Genomic DNA, 20,611 nt, shown 5'->3' on the forward strand with positions numbered 1-20,611 from the left:
GATCAGGTGTTTGCTTTGAAGAATGTATGTGAGAAATACTTAGAAAAGCAAATGGATTTGTATGTAGCATTTATGGATCTGGAGAAGGCATATGATAGAGTTGATAGAGATGCTCTGTGGAAGTTATTAAGAATATATGGTGTGGGAGGCAAGTTGTTAGAAGCAGTGAAAAGTTTTTATCGAGGATGTAAGGCATGTGTACGTGTAGGAAGAGAGGAAAGTGATTGGTTCTCAGTGAATGTAGGTTTGCGGCAGGGGTGTGTGATGTCTCCATGGTTGTTTAATTTGTTTATGGATGGGGTTGTTAGGGAGGTAAATGCAAGAGTCTTGGAAAGAGGGGCAAGTATGAAGTCTGTTGGGGATGAGAGAGCTTGGGAAGTGAGTCAGTTGTTGTTCGCTGATGATACAGCGCTGGTGGCGGATTCATGTGAGAAACTGCAGAAGCTGGTGACTGAGTTTGGTAAAGTGTGTGGAAGAAGAAAGCTAAGAGTAAATGTGAATAAGAGCAAGGTTATTAGGTACAGTAGGGCTGAGGGTCAAGTCAATTGGGAGGTGAGTTTGAATGGTGAAAAACTGGAGGAAGTGAAGTGTTTTAGATATCTGGGAGTGGATCTGTCAGCGGATGGAACCATGGAAGCGGAAGTGGATCATAGGGTGGGGGATGGGGCGAAAATCTGGGAGCCTTGAAGAATGTGTGGAAGTCGAGAACATTATGTCAGAAAGCAAAAATGGGTATGTTTGAAGGAATAGTAGTTCCAACAATGTTGTATGGATGCGAGGCGTGGGCTATGGATAGAGTTGTGCGCAGGAGGGTGGATGTGCTGGAAATGAGATGTTTGAGGACAATGTGTGGTGTGAGGTGGTTTGATCGAGTAAGTAACGTAAGGGTAAGAGAGATGTGTGGAAATAAAAAGAGCGTGGTTGAGAGAGTAGAAGAGAGTGTTTTAAAATGGTTTGGGCACATGGAGAGAATGAGTGAGGAAAGATTGACCAAGAGGATATATGTGTCGGAGGTGGAGGGAACGAGGAGAAGAGGGAGACCAAATTGGAGGTGGAAAGATGGAGTGAAAAAGATTTTGTGTGATCGGGGCCTGAACATGCAGGAGGGTGAAAGGAGGGCAAGGAATAGAGTGAATTGGAGCGATGTGGTATACAGGGGTTGACGTGCTGTCAGTGGATTGAATCAAGGCATGTGAAGCGTCCGGGGTAAACCATGGAAAGCTGTGTAGGTATGTATATTTGTGTGTGTGGACGTGTGTATGTACATGTGTATGGGGGGGGTTGGGCCATTTCTTTCGTCTGTTTCCTTGCGCTACCTCGCAATACGCGGGAGACAGCGACAAAGTATAAAAAAAAAAAAAAAAAAAAAATATATATATCCCTGGGGTTAGGGGAGAATGAATACTTTTCCCATATTCACTGTGTGTCATAGAAGGCACCTAAAAGGGGAGGGAGTGAGGGGCTGGAATCCCTCCCATTCCGTTTTTAATATTCCAGTAGAGGGAACAGAGAAGGGGTCAAGTGAGGATTTTTCCTTTACGGCTCGGTCTTCTGTTCTTAACGCTACCTCATTAATGTGGAAAATGGCAAATATGTTTGAAAAATATATATATATTTAAATGTATGTATGCATGTATATGTTGGTATATATATGTACGTGTGTATATATATATGTGTGTGTGTATATGAGTGGATCGATCATCCTTTGTCTTTTTTCTGGAGCTACCTTACATATGCGGTGAAACAGCATTCAAATGTAATAATAATGATAGTGATTATGATGATAGTAATATTTTTTATACATATTTGCCATTTCCCGCATTAGCAAGGTATTGTAAAGAACAGATGACTGGACCCTTGAGGGAGAAATACTCACGTAGCCCCCTTCTCTGTTCCTTTTTTTTTGAGAAATGAAACTGGAGGGGAGGATTTCCAGCGCCCTGCTCCCACCCTTTTAGTCGTCTCCCACATCACAAAGGAAATACATGGGTAGTATTCTTTCTCCCCTAGCCCCAGGGATTACATGTAGCGCCAGGAAAAAGACAAAGAAAGACCTGTCCACTCATATTCACACATATATACATATATACACAAAGTCAAATACATATTTACACATGTACATATTCATACCCGCTTGCCTTCATCCATCCCCAGTGCCACCCTGCCCCACAGGAAACAGCATCACCACCCCATGTGCTAGCAAGGTAGCACCAGAGAGACAGACAAAATAGGCCACATCCACTCACACTCATTCTTTCATAGTTGTTCACTGTTTCCTGCATTTGTGAGGTAATGTAAGGAACAGATGAAGAGAAGGCCTCATTAGCTTACATACATTTTCTAGCTGTCCTGTGCAGTGCTACAGAACCACAGCCCCCATCCATAACCAAGCCCTACAGACTTTTCTGTGATTTTCCCTGGCTGCTTCATATTCCCTGGTTCAGTCTGTTGATAGTAAATCACTTCCTTTATATACAGCATCAGGACCAGCCTTTCCTATGCACTCTTTATGCCAAAAACATAGGGCCCTAACTACTAAGGTGGCCTATATTATGTGGCAGCATTCAGAAAATGGGCAAAATACTGTCCCAGAAACTGTAAATTTTCAAATTTGTTTTGGGGGCATGCCCTTATGCCCCCTTAGAGCTCGTGATTTAGCGGAGAGTGTAAAGGGGCCCCCAGAAAAGACTTAGCGTAGGGCAACATGGTCCTAGTTCACTATGTTTCACCCTCTTGTGTAATTAGGTTCCAAGCACTTAAAACCTTTTTCACTCCTGCATAATCAGGTCCCAAGCATATAAAATCTTTTCATTTCATCCTCCTATCTCCACTTTGGTCTTCTTTTCCATGTCGCCTCCCCTTTTGACATATATCTTTATCAAGCTTTCCTCTCTCATTCTTTTCATATGTCCAGACCATTTCAGCTCACCCTCTTCAGCAGTCTCTAACATACCCCCCCTATTACTTCACCTCTCTTGTACCCTATTGTTATTAACTGGATAAAGTCCTTTCACGCCACCTATTGTTCTCAAACATTTCATTTCCAACACATGTATCCTACCCCATAATTTCATATGTAGCACCTGCTTTGCATTGATACATCATTGTATGAATTATCTTATTCATGCTAAAGCCTGTGGCTTCTTGCTAAGGCATCCTTGATAATTTTCATAATTATCTTAAAGTATTTTGAACTTGCAGGTGGAAAACATTGTAAATGAGTCAGTAGCTGCTGGAGCAAAAGTAGTACTTGGAGGAAAATGTCTTAAGAAAGGCAGCCTTTTCTTTGAACCAACTATCCTTAGTGAAGTAACTGAAGATATGTCATGCTTCCAGGAAGAGGTATTTGGCCCTGTCATATCACTGAAAAGGTAAGAATTGTTTAAATTTTTGTATGTGTATGATGTTATGACTGCTCATAGACATTTTCTTGTAGTTTAGCTTAACATGAGTGCCCACTCAAAACCATCTTACAACCATCATTGCATATGATTCTCATTCAGACTCATCTTTTTTCTATACTTGCTTTGTTTTCTGTGATTCATTTGGAGCTAAGCCTATGTAGATTAGTCTTTAGTCAGCCAAATTGGATACAGTATGAAAACCTATTTTCTCTAAATGTTTTATGGTCACATCCAAAGGATGCCCTAAGTACACAAACTTGGTCTGCAGGGACAGTTTCCACTTTGAAGTTCAAAAGAAAATACTAAAATAAACTACATGCTTTTCAATCTTTCCCTACTGAACATACCATCTTCCAGCCCTTGTGGCCAGCATATAAATAAGCATTCATTAATCTGTTCACTAACTAACTTCAGTGGTCAGAAACAGCCTTTGCTCTTCAAGCAAGACTGTAGACATTTTGTAGAAATAGGGCTTGTATCTTTGTTCTTTTGTGTATTCCTAATAGAAGACTATAAGTGGTAGATATTATTATTGCTACTTTAGTGAACTGCATGTTTTAGAGAGGTCAAAAAGGCTTACTTTCCCAGAGAAAAAAAATTGAATGTTGTAATTTTGAATCACACAAAAGTCCCTAATGGCTGTGTAGTTTATGCAAATTGAAGAAAATTTGGGATTATGCAAAGATGATGTTCTAGTTGGTGAAAGCATGAAAAGATCAGTAGTAAGTATTCATAAGTAAGCAAGATGGCTGCTGTTGATTCTGATACAGAGAAATGCTAATTCCAAGGAAAAAAAAAGGATATAGATAATAAAGGGAGAATTTTGATCAGGGAGCTCATGAATAATACAAAGATTGAGATTTGTAATATCATTTTGGTGAAGCCCAGAATTGGTATAAAAAAAATCAGACAGACAAACTTGAAGAGGACACATTAAAGACTTTGGAAACAGAAAAGTTGTTACTCATAATTTAGAAACAGGATAAGATTAATCAGGAACATATACAAATGATCGTGAGTTAGTTACTACCTATTTCTAATTGCCTGTTTGTACCGTGTGGGGAAGGAGTTTTATCTATGGGGCCCCATCTCTTGGACATTCTCTACTTTCTTACAGCTGCTTAGATTTATGTATGCTGTCTACATTAGCCATGTCATTCTGTTACATTCATGCACCACTCTTATACGATAAGAGAACTTTTTGATATCCTTTTTAATGTGTTTCTTGCTTGATATCTTGTTACAGCCTCAGGTTGCTCTATCCCTATATCTCTCTCAAAGAACTGTTCACTGTCCATGTTATCAATCTATCAGTCTCTTTTAAGAACTCAAAGGTTGTGATCAGATGACACTTCATTCCTCTCTCTTTCAAGGTGGGTGGAATTAAAGTCCCCAGCCATTCCCTGTAAATTAGTTCTCTTAATTCTGGTACCATCTTTGCTGCCCTCCTATAGACCTCTATGAGCTCTTTGTGCTTTTTCAGGCATGGAGACCCATATTCAGTTCTGCCTCATGTGGGGGCATGAATAATTTGCTGGATATTTCCTTATCCTTGTACTTGAAAGCTGTTGTGATATTTGCATGGAGACATTTTGTCTCCCAGACTATTCTCCTAATGTGGGACTTTGACCACAGGTTACATATGATGTCAACTTCCTAGTCTCTCTCACGTATGAAATCCTGAAACTTACTTCCTTCTACTTTCTAATCATATTGAGGCCATCTTTTGCTTTGTCCTATCCTCTTTACTTTATATTTGCATGGGTTGAATTTCCCCTACTATGTTTCAGATAAACTTTGGAGTTAGTTTAACGCCTCTTGTAGGCTGATGCAGTCCTCCGTACTTTTTACCTCCTTCATGACTTTGCAGTATTTGCACACATAGGCAAGCCATTAATGTAAATCAAGAAGAGTAATGATTCCAGAAGTGAATGCTGTTGCACTTTGTTGGTCACCTCAACCCATATGGAAAAGGCTCCTCGACATGCATCCTTTGTTCCCTCCCATTGACATAATCTTCTATCCATAGCAGGAGTTTTCTCCTTATTCCTGCCTGGTGATCCAGCCTCTTAATGAATCTTGCATGTGATATAGGGTCAAATGCTTTTCAGCATTGTCCTACTAACCTTCCCTTTTATCCAGGACTGAGCTCTCTCTCTTGTATATCTCTATGAGGTTATTTACCCATCACTTCTTTCCTTAAAACCATGCTATCCCCTCACATAGGAAATTTCTCCTGTGTAATAAGTTATCAACTTCTTTTGATATTCTTTTCCAGAACCTTACATGCCACATTCATTAGTATTACTGGCCTGAAGCTTACTATCTTTTCCTAGTCTCCTTTCTTACACAGGTTAAGTATCCCTTATTTGAAATGTCTAGGGCCAGAAGTGTTTTGGAATTTGAATTTTTTGGATTTTTGAATATTTGCATATACATAATGAGATATGTAAAAAACAGGATGGTATGGAAACAAATGGATTAGAAATGAGACATACCTCTAAGTTTCAACCGTTCAATGGTCTTCCTCAGGAGATACCAATTCCAGCATTCAGCACGACTGTGTTACCCAGCAAGTGATAGTCACCTTATCAGATGCCTTGATGTGTTGCTCTCTGATTGGATCTCTTGTCCTGCTTCCTTCACCCATTTTTAACAATCTCTGCTGCCTGACATGACCAGCAGATGAACCCAGACCTTGTGTTAACATTGTTCTTAATCCCTTCCTCTAGGTCATCACCTCACACTATCACTAAATGGTTTGTCACTTGCCTGTAGTTGCCCTGGTGTTGACAATTTAGTGAGTGTGAGAACTTACCTAGAGGAAGGGATTAAGAACAACATTAACACAAGGTTCCAGTTCATCTGCTGGTCATGTCAGGCAGTGGAGATTGCTGTGAACAGGTGGGGGCAGTAGGACAAGCAATCCAATCAGAGAGCGACACTCAAAGGCATCTGACTCGATGACCGTCACTCACTGGGGAATATGGTCCCACTGAATGCTGGAATCAGCATCTCCTGAAGAAGTCCATTGAACAGTCGAAACGAAGTTTGTCTCAGCTCTAACCCATTTGTTTTCATGCCATCCTGTTATCCACATTTGTCATGATAGATAATAGATAATGAGATATCTTGGGGCTGGGACTCAATTCCCAACACAAAATTCATTTATGTTTCATATACAACTTATACACATAGCCTAAAAGTAATGTATACAGTATTTTTAATGATTTTGCACATGAAACAAATCTGTAACACTGAATCATGAGAAAGCTAAGGTGTCACAACGTCAGCCACTCGTGTTGACAATCTTTGGTTGTTTGGCGTCACTTTCATTCCTGACCTTGAATTATATGCTACTGATAAGCAATCATTTTCTCAAACTTGTTCATACACAGCAAAGAATAAGCAAAAAACACAGTGAGCAATGCACATAGGTCTGGAGGTGACCATGGTTTATAACAAGCTGGCACCAACAGAGCGTCATATCCCAGCATGGGCAAGTGAGGTCAGGTGTGGAATTTTCCACTTGTAATGTCATAACGCCGCTCAAAAAGTTTTGGATTTTGGATCGTTTCGGATTTTCGGGTTAGGAATGCTGGCAATTTGCCTCTCCAGTTATGTTTTAAATGGTACTTCTAATGTATATGCACACATCTTCAATACATTTGGTGAAATTTCATTATGACCATGAGTCTTGTATAGGTCAAGACCTTTTAGCATTTTGTTAATATCTTATCTATATATGTCATTCATTTTCCAAAACCCTCTCCCCTTCCATCTCTAGCATTTGGGCTGTAGTGTCTTCCACTGGGAAAAACACTTTCAAACTTGTTATTCAGTTCCTCAGATATCCTTATACAATCCCCTACAATTTTTCTCTCCAAATCCCATAGCATGATCAGCTGCTCCTTTGATGACAAATGACTCCTAATGAATTTTTGGAAAACTTAGATTTTCACCTGCTGTGCCCGTAATTTTATTTTCAAACCTCCTTTGTTCCTCATTTCTTAACCTACTACATTTATTTCATACTCTCTTTTATCTTGCAAGTGCTGGATAACTGGAGTGCTGTCTATATCTTTGCCACTGCTTATCTCGAAACTCCTATGTTCGATGATATCTTTTATTAAACCATTCCTTCCCATCTTACCACTGTCTTTGTATTTGAAGTGTAAGGCACCCATGCCTTCACCTTTTTATTGAAATTTCACAGTTCTTGGCCACTTGACTCCATTTTCCAGTGTACGTTCCCTTAGAGATTATTGAAGTTTGTGTAATTTCTGCACTTGTATTTTCTCTATATGTCCTGTCTCCCTTCTCCTGTTATGATATCCTCTTTTACCATATCTTCAAAATGAGGATAAATTATCTCTTTTCCAGCTGATGTATGATTTATAATGTTCTCAGTATCCAGGCATATGTGTGAAGAAAAGAACTAGCAGTGATGGTGTGCTCTGTGACTTGTTGGTATTAGAAATTTTCCTGTGTACACTAAAAACTTGTGTCTCCACAACTCATTGTCTGTCTGTATCTCTGATGCCCATTCCCTCTTGAAACTCTCTCAATGGGATGGCCATGGCAGAAAAGCCTCCATAACTGGTGAACTTCACTGAAGCGTCCTAGCCTTTAGTGCCTAACCTTTACCAGGCCATTGGCAGAAGGGAACTCTAGCACAGTGTTTCCAGAGGTTTCTACCTAATTTTCCCATCAACTTCTACCTAAGGTATCTGTTTAATGGTTCAACCTACTACTTCTCCCTAATGCTTCTGTCTACTGTTCCTACCTACTATTTCTATATGTTTCAATAAAGTTTTCAATACGGTTTGTAAGGCTCAGCATCTCACTATGGAGGGCTCAAGTATTCGTCACTTCAGGAAAGAATCACAAAAAGAGAATGGTTATAGGCTATTCCCAAACGATAAATCGTTTCACAGAACTTGATACTTATCCCTTGCCATGAATAGATGAGTTGGTGAGTAGTATTGCAAAGTATAAGGTGTTCATTGCACTGGATATGAATACTAAGGAGGGAGTGAAGGACACTTTTGTTTTTGTGGATAGTGTAACAGTGTGTGATGAGACTGAAGTGGAACATGATAAAAACCTGACATGCTTTTTGGATGTGGCTCTGGAATATAACTTGACTCTTAGTTGCGATAAGTGTGACCTTAGAGTCCAAGCCATAAATCTTCTCGGGTACTCGATAAAGGAGAGAGTGATCAGACCCAACCTGGAGTGCCTTCACCCACTGTAGAATTTTCCACTCCCTAAGTATTTCCTCTGTGTACGGATGCAGTACTAGCTTTTGAGAACTTAAAGAAAGATGTTGCCAATTCATTGGTACAAGCTATTAATCCTATATCTCCTTTCAGTGTGGGAATTGATGCTTCAGACACTGCTATAGCTGCTACACTGACTCAGAATTGTCGTCCTGTGACATTCTTCTCTTGCATTCTTTCTAATAGTGAACAGAAACATTTTTATTTAGAGGAAGAAGCATATGCCATAGTAGAAGCCTTTAGGGAGTGGAAACACTATTTTGTTTCAAGCTTATTGCAGATCAGCGCAGTTTGAAGTTTATGTTTGACACTAGATCTGCGAGCAAAATTAAAAGTGACAAGATAGCAGGATGGCACATTGAACTCTCGTGCTGTCACTAAGATATTGTAAAGAAAATATACTTGCTGATGCGCTCTCACATGTGTGTGGTGTTACTATCACAGATAAACTCAGGGAACTACATGAAAACCTTTGCCACCCTGGAGCATCTCAAATGATGCATTTTCTCCATGATCAGAATCAGCCTTTTTCTATCAAAGATGTGATGAGAATCACTGCCTCTTGTCAAGTATGTTGTGAGCTCAAACCTCAGTTCTACAAGTCAGACTCTGGCCAGTTGATTTAGGCAATTACAGTTATGAAAGGCTGAACTTGAATTTTAAAGGCCCACTTCCATCACAATCAAGAAACAAATATGTGCTCTCTGTCATATATGAATTCTCAAGATTTCTATTTGCCCTCCCTTTTGAGATAACTATCATTACTGTTATCAGATGTTTGATACAAATGTTTGCCATGTTCGGTATGCCAGCATATACCCACTCTGACAGAGGGGTACCTTTCATGTCAGGAGAGCTAAAGGATTTTCTGTTGAAGAAAGTAGTAGCTGCCAGTCATACTACTCCCTACATCCATAGGGGCATTGGACAGCTTGAAAGGTATAATAGAGGCAAATGGAAGACCATAATGCTGGCTCACAGTGAACTAGGTCATTTTTCAACTTATTACCTTGGAAAGTACATTGAGAATCAGTAAGCTAAAAGTGTTACAAAAAAGATTGGAAATCTGCAGTAGATCATTTATTTGTGCACACTGGAGCCTTGAGACACCTTTTGGCAAGAAATATCTCTACATGGATTGAGACACTTGTTTCCTTTGCTTATTTGAGCTTTACATGATGTGAGAAAGGTAGTCTTGACCTTGCTAAGAACCTTTCGTTGAAGAAATTCAAGATGGAAGTCTTCTACACTCTATTCCACCTTTGTCAGTTGGTACCTTAGTTTAGACTCTGTGGATCTACCCATAAGGTTCTAAGGGTCCTTTCTTCAGGAACATTGGATTCTGTTGAGTCTCTGATATACCAGTAAAGGTATTCATTTTTATCTTGTGATTTAGACATGTAGATTTTTTTCTCTAAATCCACTTCCTTCATTTGGGTATGATCTGCTTTGATGCTTGAGGGACAGATCACAAAGGAGAGAAATGTATAAGCCTTGAAAAGTGAAAAAACCTATGCTCTGTTAGGCAGTGTCACAGAAGCAAGAAATATCTCTACATGGATTGAGACACTTGTTTCCTTTGCTCATTTGAGCTTTACATGATGTGAGAAAGGTGGTCTTGACCTTGCTAAGAACCTTTCGTTGAAGAAAATCAAGAAGGAAGTCTTCTGCACTCTGCTCCACCTTTGTCAGTTGGTACCTTAGTTTAGACCCTGTGGATCTACCCATACAGTTCTAGGGGTCCTTTCTTTAGGAACATTGGATTCTGTTTTGTCTCTAATATGCCACTAAAGATATTTATTTTTATCTTTTGAATCAGACATGTAGATTTTTTCTCTAAATCCACTTCCTTCATTTGGGTATGATCAGCTTTGATGCTTGAGGGACAGATCACAAAGGAGAGAAATGTATAAGCCTTGAAAAGTGAAAAAAAACCTATGCTCTGTCAGCCAGTGTCACAGAAGCAGTATTACTTGGTTTCTTGCCCCTTTTCCAAAAAATCCTCTTCTCTGTCTTCTCTGGTTTCCTTTGGGATGACAACTGAGATCTGCAAATTGTGAGCTTGGAGTGGCTCTAAGTGAGAGGCTTCATGATGTCATCCCAGTGGTTGTCACTGATTGGCTGAGAGCGTGCCTGTAATGATTGAGCTGCTGCAGTTACCCCAGTTTGTTTCATAAAGGGTGAATGAAGGATGATGTATCATCACCAGAATTGTGAGGGTTGAAAGGCTCCTGACCCATATGTTCTCAGAGAATGTATATCTCTTGCTGGTGGGTTACTGTTTTGAGAAGAAAGATTTCTCAGTTTTCAAACTTACATATTATCTGACTACATATATCTAATTTGCCATTACTATATATATCTAATTTGCCATGACTACATATATCTAATTTGCCATTATGCTTTCCTTATGGACTTGCATTTTCCTACAGATTCACCACTGAGGAAGAGGCTCTAAAGATTGCAAATTCAACAGACCAAGGTTTAGCTAGTTATTTCTACAGCCAAGACGTATCACAGGTGAGTGATTCTATTTACAATATGAAAAGATAACAGAAGATTCTGTGAAGGACATAATGATTAAAGTCATATCCCCTACATATATTAATGTAGGCAGGGGACAGGGGAGAAAGAATACTTCCCACGTATTCCCTGCGTGTCGTAGAAGGCGACTAAAAGGGAAGGTAGCGGGGGGCTGGAAATCCTCCCATCTCATTTTTTTTTAATTTTCCAAAAGAAGGAACGGAGAAGGGGGCCAAGTCAGAATATTCCCTCAAAGGCCCAGTCCTCTGTTCTTAACGCTACCTCGCTAATGTGGGAAATGGCAAATAGTATGAAAGAAAGATATATATATATATATATATATATATATATATATATATATATATATATATATATATGTATATATATATATATATATATATATATATATATATATATATATATATATATATTTTTTTTTTTTTTTTTTCTTTCTTTTTTTGCTTTGTTGTTGTTTCCCGCGTTTGCGAGGTAGCGCAAGGTAACAGACGAAAGAAATGGCCCAACCCACCCCCATACACATGTATATACATATGTCCACACACGCAAATATACATACCTACACAGCTTTCCATGGTTTACCCCAGTCGCTTCACATGCCCTGATTCAATCCACTGACAGCACGTCAACCCTGGTATACCACATCGATCCAATGCACTCTATTCCTTGCCCTCCTTTCACCCTCCTGCATGTTTAGGCCCCGATCACACAAAATCTTTTTCACTCCATCTTTCCACCTCCAATTTGGTCTCCCACTTTTCCTCGTTCCCTCCACCTCTGACACATATATCCTCTTGGTCAATCTTTCCTCACTCATTCTCTATATGTGCCCAAACCATTTCAAAGCACCCTCTTCTGCTCTCTCAACCACGCTCTTTTTATTTCCACACATCTCTCTTACCCTTACATTACTTACTCGATCAAACCACCTCACACCACACATTGTCCTCAAACATCTCATTTCCAGCACATCCATCCTCCTGCGCACAACTCTATCCATAGCCCACGCCTCGCAACCATACAACATTGTTGGAACCACTATTCCTTCAAACATACCCATTTTTGCTTTCCGAGATAATGTTCTCGACTTCCACACATTCTTCAAGGCTCCCAGGATTTTCGCCCCCTCCCCCACCCTATGATCCACTTCCGCTTCCATGGTTCCATCCGCTGCCAGATCCACTCCCAGATATCTAAAACACTTTACTTCCTCCAGTTTTTCTCCATTCAAACTTACCTCCCAATTGACTTGACCCTCAACCCTACTGTACCTAATAACCTTGTTCTTATTCACATTCTCTCTTAACTTTCTTCTTTCACACACTTTACCAAACTCAGTCACCAGCTTCTGCAGTTTCTCACATGAATCAGCCACCAGCGCTGTATCATCAGCAAACAACAACTGACTCACTTCCCAAGCTATCTCATCCACAACAGACTTCATACTTGCCCCTCTTTCCAAAACTCTTGCATTCACCTCCCTAACAACCCCATCCATAAACAAATTAAACAACCATGGAGACATCACACACCCCTGCCGCAAACCTACATTCACTGAGAACCAATCACTTTCCTCTCTTCCTACACATACACATGCCTTACATCCTCGATAAAAACTTTTCACTGCTTCTAACAACTTGCCTCCTACACCATATATTCTTAATACCTTCCACAGAGCATCTCTATCAACTCTATCATATGCCTTCTCCAAATCCATAAATGCTACATACAAATCCATTTGCTTTTCTAAGTATTTCTCACATACATTCTTCAAAGCAAACACCTGATCCACACATCCTCTACCACTTCTGAAACCACACTGCTCTTCCCCAATCTGATGCTCTGTACATGCCTTCACCCTCTCAATCAATACCCTCCCATATAATTTACCAGGAATACTCAACAAACTTATACCTCTGTAATTTGAGCACTCACTCTTATCCCCTTTGCCTTTGTACAATGGCACTATGCACGCATTCCGCCAATCCTCAGGCACCTCACCATGAGTCATACATACATTAAATAACCTTACCAACCAGTCAATAATACAGTCACCCCCTTTTTTAATAAATTCCACTGCAATACCATCCAAACCTGCTGCCTTGCCGGCTTTCATCTTCCGCAAAGCTTTTACTACCTCTTCTCTGTTTACCAAATCATTTTCCCTAACCCTCTCACTTTGCACACCACCTCGACCAAAACACCCTATATCTGCCACTCTTATCATCAAACACATTCAACAAACCTTCAAAATACTCACTCCATCTCCTTCTCACATCACCACTACTTGTTGTCACCTCCCCATTTGCACCCTTCACTGAAGTTCCCATTTGCTCCCTTGTCTTACGCACTTTATTTACCTCCTTCCATAACATCTTTTTATTCTCCCTAAAATTTAATGATACTCTCTCACCCCAATTCTCATATATATATATATATATATATATATTTTTTTTCTTTGTCGCTATCTCCCACGTTTGCGAGGTAGCGCAAGGAAACAGACGAAAGAAATGGCCCAACCCACCCCCATACACATGTATATACATACGTCCACACACGCAAATATACATACCTACACAGCTTTCCATGGTTTACCCCAGACGCTTCACATGCCCTGATTCAATCCACTGACAGCATGTCAACCCCGGTATACCACATCGATCCAATTCACTCTATTCCTTGCCCTCCTTTCACCCTCCTGCATGTTCAGGCCCCGATCACACAAAATCTTTTTCACTCCATCTTTCCACCTCCAATTTGGTCTCCCACTTCTTCTCGTTCCCTCCACCTCTGACACATATATCCTCTTGGTCAATCTTTCCTCACTCATTCTCTCTATGTGCCCAAATTATTTCAAAACACCCTCTTCTGCTCTCTCAACCACGCTCTTTTTATTTCCACGCATCTCTCTTACCCTTACGTTACTTACTCGATCAAACCACCTCACACCACACATTGTCCTCAAACATCTCATTTCCAGTACATCCATCGTCCTGCGCACAACTCTATCCATAGCCCACGCCTTGCAACCATACAACATTGTTGGAACCACTATTCCTTCAAACATACCCATTTTTGCTTTCCGAGATAATGTTCTCGACTTCCACACATTCTTCAAGGCTCCCAGAATTATCGCCCCCTCCCCCACCCTATGATCCACTTCCGCTTCCATGGTTCCATCCGCTGCCAGATCCACTCCCAGATATCTAAAACACTTTACTTCCTCTAGTTTTTCTCCATTCAAACTTACCTCCCAATTGACTTGACCCTCAACCCTACTGTACCTAATAACCTTGCTCTTATTCACATTTACTCTTAACTTTCTTCTTTCACACACTTTACCAAACTCAGTCACCAGCTTCTGCAGTTTCTCACATGAATCAGCCACCAGCACTGTATCATCAGCGAACAACAACTGACTCACTTCCCAAGCTCTCTCATCCCCAACAGACTTCATACTTGCCCATCTTTCCAAAACTCTTGCATTCACGTCCCTAACAACTCCATCCATAAACAAATTAAACAACCATGGAGACATCACACAACCCTGCCGCAAACCTACATTCACTGAGAACCAACCACTTTCCTATCTTCCTACACGTACACATGCCTTACATCCTCGATAAAAACCTTTCACTGCTTCTAACAACTTGCCTCCCACACCATATATTCTTAATACCTTCCACAGAGCATCTCTATCAACTCTATCATATGCCTTCTCCAGATCCATAAATACCACATACAAATCCATTTGCTTTCTAAGTATTTCTCACATACATTCTTCAAAGCAAATACCTGATCCACACATCCTCTACCACTTCTGAAACCACACTGCTCTTCCCCAATCTGGTGTTCTGTACATGCCTTCACCCTCTCAATCAACACCCTCCCATATAATTTCCCAGGAATACTCAACAAACTTATACCTCTGTAATTTGAGCACTCACTCTTATCCCCTTTGCCTTTGTACAATGGCACTATGCACGCATTCCGCCAATCCTCAGGCACCTCACCATGAGTCATACATATATTAAATAACCTTACCAACCAATCAATAATACAGTCACCCCCTTTTTTAATAAGTTCCACTGCAATACCATCCAAACCTGCTGCCTTGCCGGCTTTCATCTTCCGCAAAGCTTTTACTACCTCTTCTCTGTTTACCAAATCATTTTCCCTAACCCTCTCACTTTGCACACCACCTCGACCAAAACACCCTATATCTGCCACTCTATCATCAAACACATTCAACAAACCTTCATATATATATATATATATATATATATATATATATATATATATATATATATATAGGATATTCCAAAAAAGGCCCAGTCCTCTGTTCTTAACGCTACCTCGCTAACGTGGGAAACGGCAAATTGTTTAAAAGAAAGAAGAAAGATATATATATATATATATATATATATATATATATATATATATATATATATATTTTTTTTTTTTTTTTTTTTATACTTTGTCGCTGTCTCCTGCGTTTGCGAGGTAGCGCAAGGAAACAGACGAAAGAAATGGCCCAACCCCCCCCCCCATACACATGTACATACACACGTCCACACACGCAAATATACATACCTACACAGCTTTCCATGGTTTACCCCAGACGCTTCACATGCCTTGCTTCAATCCACTGACAGCACGTCAACCCCTGTATACCACATGACTCCAATTCACTCTATTTCTTGCCCTCCTTTCACCCTCATGCATGTTCAGGCCCCGATCACACAAAATCTTTTTCACTCCATCTTTCCACCTCCAATTTGGTCTCCCTCTTCTCCTCGTTCCCTCCACCTCCGACACATATATCCTCTTGGACAATCTCTCCTCACTCATTCTCTCCATGTGCCCAAACCATTTCAAAACACCCTCTTCTGCTCTCTCAACCACGCTCTTTTTATTTCCACACATCTCTCTTACCCTTACGTTACTTACTCGATCAAACCACCTCACACCACACATTGTCCTCAAACATCTCATTTCCAGCACATCCATCCTCCTGTGCACATCTCTATCCATAGCCCATGCCTCGCAACCATACAACATTGTTGGAACCACTATTCCCTCAAACATACCCATTTTTGCTTTCCGAGATAATGTTCTCGACTTCCACACATTTTTCAAGGCTCCCAAAATTTTCGCCCCCTCCCCCACCCTATGATCCACTTCCGCTTCCATGGTTCCATCCGCTGACAGATCCACTCCCAGATATCTAAAACACTTCACTTCCTCCAGTTTTTCTCCATTCAAACTCACCTCCCAATTGACTTGACCCTCACCCCTACTGTACCTAATAACCTTGCTCTTATTCACATTTACTCTCAACTTTCTTCTTCCACACACTTTACCAAACTCAGTCACCAGCTTCTGCAGTTTCTCACATGAATCAGCCACCAGCGCTGTATCATCAGCGAACAACAACTGACTCACTTCCCAAGCTCTCTCATCCCCAACAGACTTCATACTTGCCCCTCTTTCCAGGACTCTTGCATTTACCTCCCTTACAACCCCATCCATAAACAAATTAAACAACCATGGAGACATCACACACCCCTGCCGCAAACCTACATTCACTGAGAACCAATCACTTTCCTCTCTTCCTACACGTACACATGCCTTACATCCTCGATAAAAACTTTTCACTGCTTCTAACAACTTGCCTCCCACACCATATATTCTTAATACCTTCCACAGAGCATCTCTATCAACTCTATCATATGCCTTCTCCAGATCCATAAATGCTACATACAAATCCATTTGCTTTTCTAAGTATTTCTCACATACATTCTTCAAAGCAAACACCTGATCCACACATCCTCTACCACTTCTGAAACCGCACTGCTCTTCCCCAATCTGATGCTCTGTACATGCCTTCACCCTCTCAATCAATACCCTCCCATATAATTTACCAGGAATACTCAACAAACTTATACCTCTGTAATTTGAGCACTCACTCTTATCCCCTTTGCCTTTGTACAATGGCACTATGCACGCATTCCGCCAATCCTCAGGCACCTCACCATGAGTCATACATACATTAAATAACCTTACCAACCAGTCAACAATACAGTCACCCCCTTTCTTAATAAATTCCACTGCAATACCATCCAAACCTGCTGCCTTGCCGGCTTTCATCTTCCGCAAAGCTTTTACTACCTCTTCTCTGTTTACCAAATCATTTTCCCTAACCCTCTCACTTTGCACACCACCTCGACCAAAACACCCTATATCTGCCACTCTGTCATCAGACACATTCAACAAACCTTCAAAATACTCATTCCATCTCCTTCTCACATCACCGCTACTTGTTATCACCTCCCCATTTACGCCCTTCACTGAAGTTCCCATTTGCTCCCTTGTCTTACGCACCCTATTTACCTCCTTCCAGAACATCTTTTTATTCTCCCTAAAATTTACTGATAGTCTCTCACCCCAACTCTCATTTGCCCTTTTTTTCACCTCTTGCACCTTTCTCTTGACCTCCTGTCTCTTTCTTTTATACTTCTCCCACTCAATTGCATTTTTTCCCTGCAAAAATCGTCCAAATATATATATATATATATATATATATATATATATATATATATATATATATTTTCACATGTATATATATGTATGTGTGTGTGTGTGTATATGTGCGTGTGTGTGTGTATGTGTGTGTATGTGTATTTTTTTTTTTTTTTTTTCATACTTTGTCGCTGTGTCCCGCGTTTGCGAGGTAGCGCAAGGAAACAGACGAAAGAAATGGCCCAACCCTCCCCATACACATGTACATACACACGTCCACACACGCAAATATACATACCTACACAGCTTTCCATGGTTTACCCCGGACGCTTCACATGCCTTGATTCAATCCACTGACAGCACGTCAACCCCTGTATACCACATCGCTCCAATTCACTCTATTCCTTGCCCTCCTTTCACCCTCCTGCATGTTCAGGCCCCGATCACACAAAATCCTTTTCACTCCATCTTTCCACCTCCAATTTGGTCTCCCTCTTCTCCTCGTTCCCTCCACCTCCGACACATATATCCTCTTGGTCAATCTTTCCTCACTCATTCTCTCCATGTGCCCAAACCATTTCAAAACACCCTCTTCTGCTCTCTCAACCACGCTCTTTTTATTTCCACACATCTCTCTTACCCTTACGTTACTTACTCGATCAAACCACCTCACACCACACATTGTCCTCAAACATCTCATTTCCAGCACATCCATCCTCCTGCGCACAACTCTATCCATAGCCCACGCCTCGCAACCATACAACATTGTTGGAACCACTATTCCTTCAAACATACCCATTTTTGCTTTCCGGGATAATGTTCTCGACTTCCACACATTTTTCAAGGCTCCCAAAATTTTCGCCCCCTCCCCCACCCTATGATCCACTTCCGCTTCCATGGTTCCATCCGCTGACAGATCCACTCCCAGATATCTAAAACACTTCACTTCCTCCAGTTTTTCTCCATTCAAACTCACCTCCCAATTGACTTGTCCCTCAACCCTACTGTACCTAATAACCTTGCTCTTATTCACATTTACTCTTAACTTTCTTCTTCCACACACTTTACCAAACTCCGTCACCAGCTTCTGCAGTTTCTCACATGAATCCGCCACCAGCGCTGTATCATCAGCGAACAACAACTGACTCACTTCCCAAGCTCTCTCATCCCCAACAGACCTCATACTTGCCCCTCTTTCCAAGACTCTTGCATTTACCTCCCTAACAACCCCATCCATAAACAAATTAAACAACCATGGAGACATCACACACCCCTGCCGCAAACCTACATTCACTGAGAACCAATCACTTTCCTCTCTTCCTACACGTACACATGCCTTACATCCTCGATAAAAACTTTTCACTGCTTCTAACAACTTGCCTCCCACACCATATATTCTTAATACCTTCCACAGAGCATCTCTATCAACTCTATCATATGCCTTCTCCAGATCCATAAATGCTACATACAAATCCATTTGCTTTTCTAAGTATTTCTCACATACATTCTTCAAAGCAAACACCTGATCCACACATCCTCTCCCACTTCTGAAACCACACTGCTCTTCCCCAATCTGATGCTCTGTACATGCCTTCACCCTCTCAATCAATACCCTCCCATATAATTTACCAGGAATACTCAACAAACTTATACCTCTGTAATTTGAGCACTCACTCTTATCCCCTTTGCCTTTGTACAATGGCACTATGCAGGCATTCCGCCAATCCTCAGGCACCTCACCATGAGTCATACATACATTAAATAACCTTACCAACCAGTCAACAATACAGTCACCCCCTTTTTTAATAAATTCCACTGCAATACCATCCAAACCTGCTGCCTTGCCGGCTTTCATCTTCCGCAAAGCTTTTACTACCTCTTCTCTGTTCACCAAATCATTTTCCCTAACCCTCTCACTTTGCACACCTCCTCGACCCAAACACCCTATATCTGCCACTCTGTCATCAGACACATTCAACAAACCTTCAAAATACTCATTCCATCTCCTTCTCACATCACCACTACTTGTTATCACCTCCCCATTTACGCCCTTCACTGAAGTTCCCATTTGCTCCCTTGTCTTACGCACTTTATTTACCTCCTTCCAGAACATCTTTTTATTCTCCCTAAAATTTAATGATACTCTCTCACCCCAACTCTCATTTGCCCTTTTTTTCACCTCTTGCACCTTTCTCTTGACCTCCTGTCTCTTTCTTTTATACGTCTCCCACTCAATATCATTTTTTCCCTGCAAAAATCATCCAAATGCCTCTCTCTTCTCTTTCACTAATACTCTTACTTCTTCATCCCACCACTCACTACCCTTTCTAATCAACCCACCTCCCACTCTTCTCATGCCACAAGCATCTTTTGCACAATCCATCACTGATTCCCTAAATACATCCCATTCCTCCCCCACTCCCCTTACTTCCATTGTTCTCACCTTTTTCCATTCTGTACTCAGTCTCTCCTGGTACTTCCTCACACAAGTCTCCTTCCCAAGCTCACTTACTCTCACCACCCTCTTCACCCCAACATTCACTCTTCTTTTCTGAAAACCCATACAAATCTTCACCTTAGCCTCCACAAGATAATGATCAGACATCCCTCCAGTTGCACCTCTCAGCACATTAACATCCAAAAGTCTCTCTTTCGCGCGCCTGTCAATTAACACGTAATCCAATAACGCTCTCTGGCCATCTCTCCTACTTACATAAGTATACTTATGTATATCTCGCTTTTTAAACCAGGTATTCCCAATCATCAGTCCTTTTTCAGCACATAAATCTACAAGCTCTTCACCATTTCCATTTACAACACTGAACACCCCATGTATACCAATTATTCCCTCAACTGCCACAT

General features: G+C 40.9%; 1 protein-coding gene across 2 annotated transcripts in view; it reads left to right on the forward strand.

Moving 5' to 3' along the window:
* The window catches only part of LOC139761649 (succinate-semialdehyde dehydrogenase, mitochondrial-like), a 228,420-nt gene that overhangs the window by 197,381 nt on the left and 10,428 nt on the right, over window positions 1-20,611 (forward strand). For both annotated transcript variants that reach the window (XM_071685965.1, XM_071685955.1), the window contains exons 10-11: window positions 3,202-3,371; window positions 11,119-11,206. In XM_071685965.1, the coding sequence (XP_071542066.1) occupies window positions 3,202-3,371; window positions 11,119-11,206 (258 nt within the window). The remainder of the gene's footprint in view (window positions 1-3,201; window positions 3,372-11,118; window positions 11,207-20,611) is intronic.

The sequence above is a fragment of the Panulirus ornatus genome, chromosome 3 (assembly GCF_036320965.1).
Source record: "Panulirus ornatus isolate Po-2019 chromosome 3, ASM3632096v1, whole genome shotgun sequence".
In the NCBI taxonomy this organism is placed as follows: Eukaryota; Metazoa; Arthropoda; class Malacostraca; order Decapoda; family Palinuridae; genus Panulirus; species Panulirus ornatus.